Raw genomic sequence first — 947 nt, forward strand, 5'->3', positions numbered from 1 at the left:
TCCACAGTACTAATTTCTCAAGTATGGGAAAGGATTCCTCTCTGTTGGCTGATGGAGGATTTCCAAGAAGATATTCTTGTCATCAAAGATGTGATCCTCTAAGATGAGAAGATATTCTTCATATCAAGATATGATCCTCTAAGATCTTAGTATAATTGTGGTAATCTAGAATATCATATCTCTGATTCTTTCTCTTAATGTAAAGATTTAGGTGATTCTATTCCACAATCTTTTATGTATATATAAAGCCATGTACATGACATAGAAAGATATGAATGAAATTATTCAATAATCTTATTCCACATGGTATCAAAGCTTTAGGCTTATTCCTTGCCAATTTTATTCATCCTATCTTGAAAAATCCCTTTTTGCTATCTTTATCTACCCAAACCATGTCTAAAAATGGTAGTGCTGCAAATGTTCCAGTCTCTGAAAATGTTTCTGCAACCGTATAGAATAACTCTATAGTTTCAATTGGAGATTTGCAACATTCAGCTTCAACAGGTAGTTGTCCATTGGCCTTCACAGGTATTTCTTACTCTTTTATTACTAATGTCTCAGACAAACTTTCTCCAATGTGGGTGGTTGATTCCGGGGCAACTGATCACATGACCAGTCTCTCTCATCTCTTCATATCATATTCCCCTTGTCCTAGCTATAAAAAAATAACTATAGCTGATGGTTCAGTTATTACTGTAGCTAGGCAAGGAGACATACCACTTGGAAAATCCTTGATACTTAAAGATGTCCTTCATATCCCAAAGTTATCTGCAAATCTCATTTCTATCCAGAAACTCACCAAAGATTCCAAATGCCAAGTAACTTTCTTCCCTTCATATTGCTTATTTCAGGAACAGAACACGAAGGAGATGATTGGGCGTGCTAGTGAGAAAGGTGGTCTTTATTGTTTGGATTTCCACAATGGTGAATATATATCTAAGAATTCC

The 947-nt window shown here is 35.3% G+C and overlaps 1 protein-coding gene across 1 annotated transcript in view; it reads right to left on the minus strand.

Annotated features, from left to right (window-relative positions):
• Nucleotides 1-343: 343 nt before the first annotated feature.
• LOC125873979 (uncharacterized) overlaps nucleotides 344-947 on the minus strand; it is a 7,305-nt gene continuing 6,701 nt past the window's right edge. Inside the window, exon 3 of the mRNA XM_049554788.1 lies at nucleotides 344-462. Within this exon, the coding sequence (XP_049410745.1) occupies nucleotides 344-462 (119 nt within the window). The remainder of the gene's footprint in view (nucleotides 463-947) is intronic.

Source organism: Solanum stenotomum, chromosome 8 (assembly GCF_019186545.1).
Source record: "Solanum stenotomum isolate F172 chromosome 8, ASM1918654v1, whole genome shotgun sequence".
Lineage (NCBI taxonomy): Eukaryota > Viridiplantae > Streptophyta > Magnoliopsida > Solanales > Solanaceae > Solanum > Solanum stenotomum.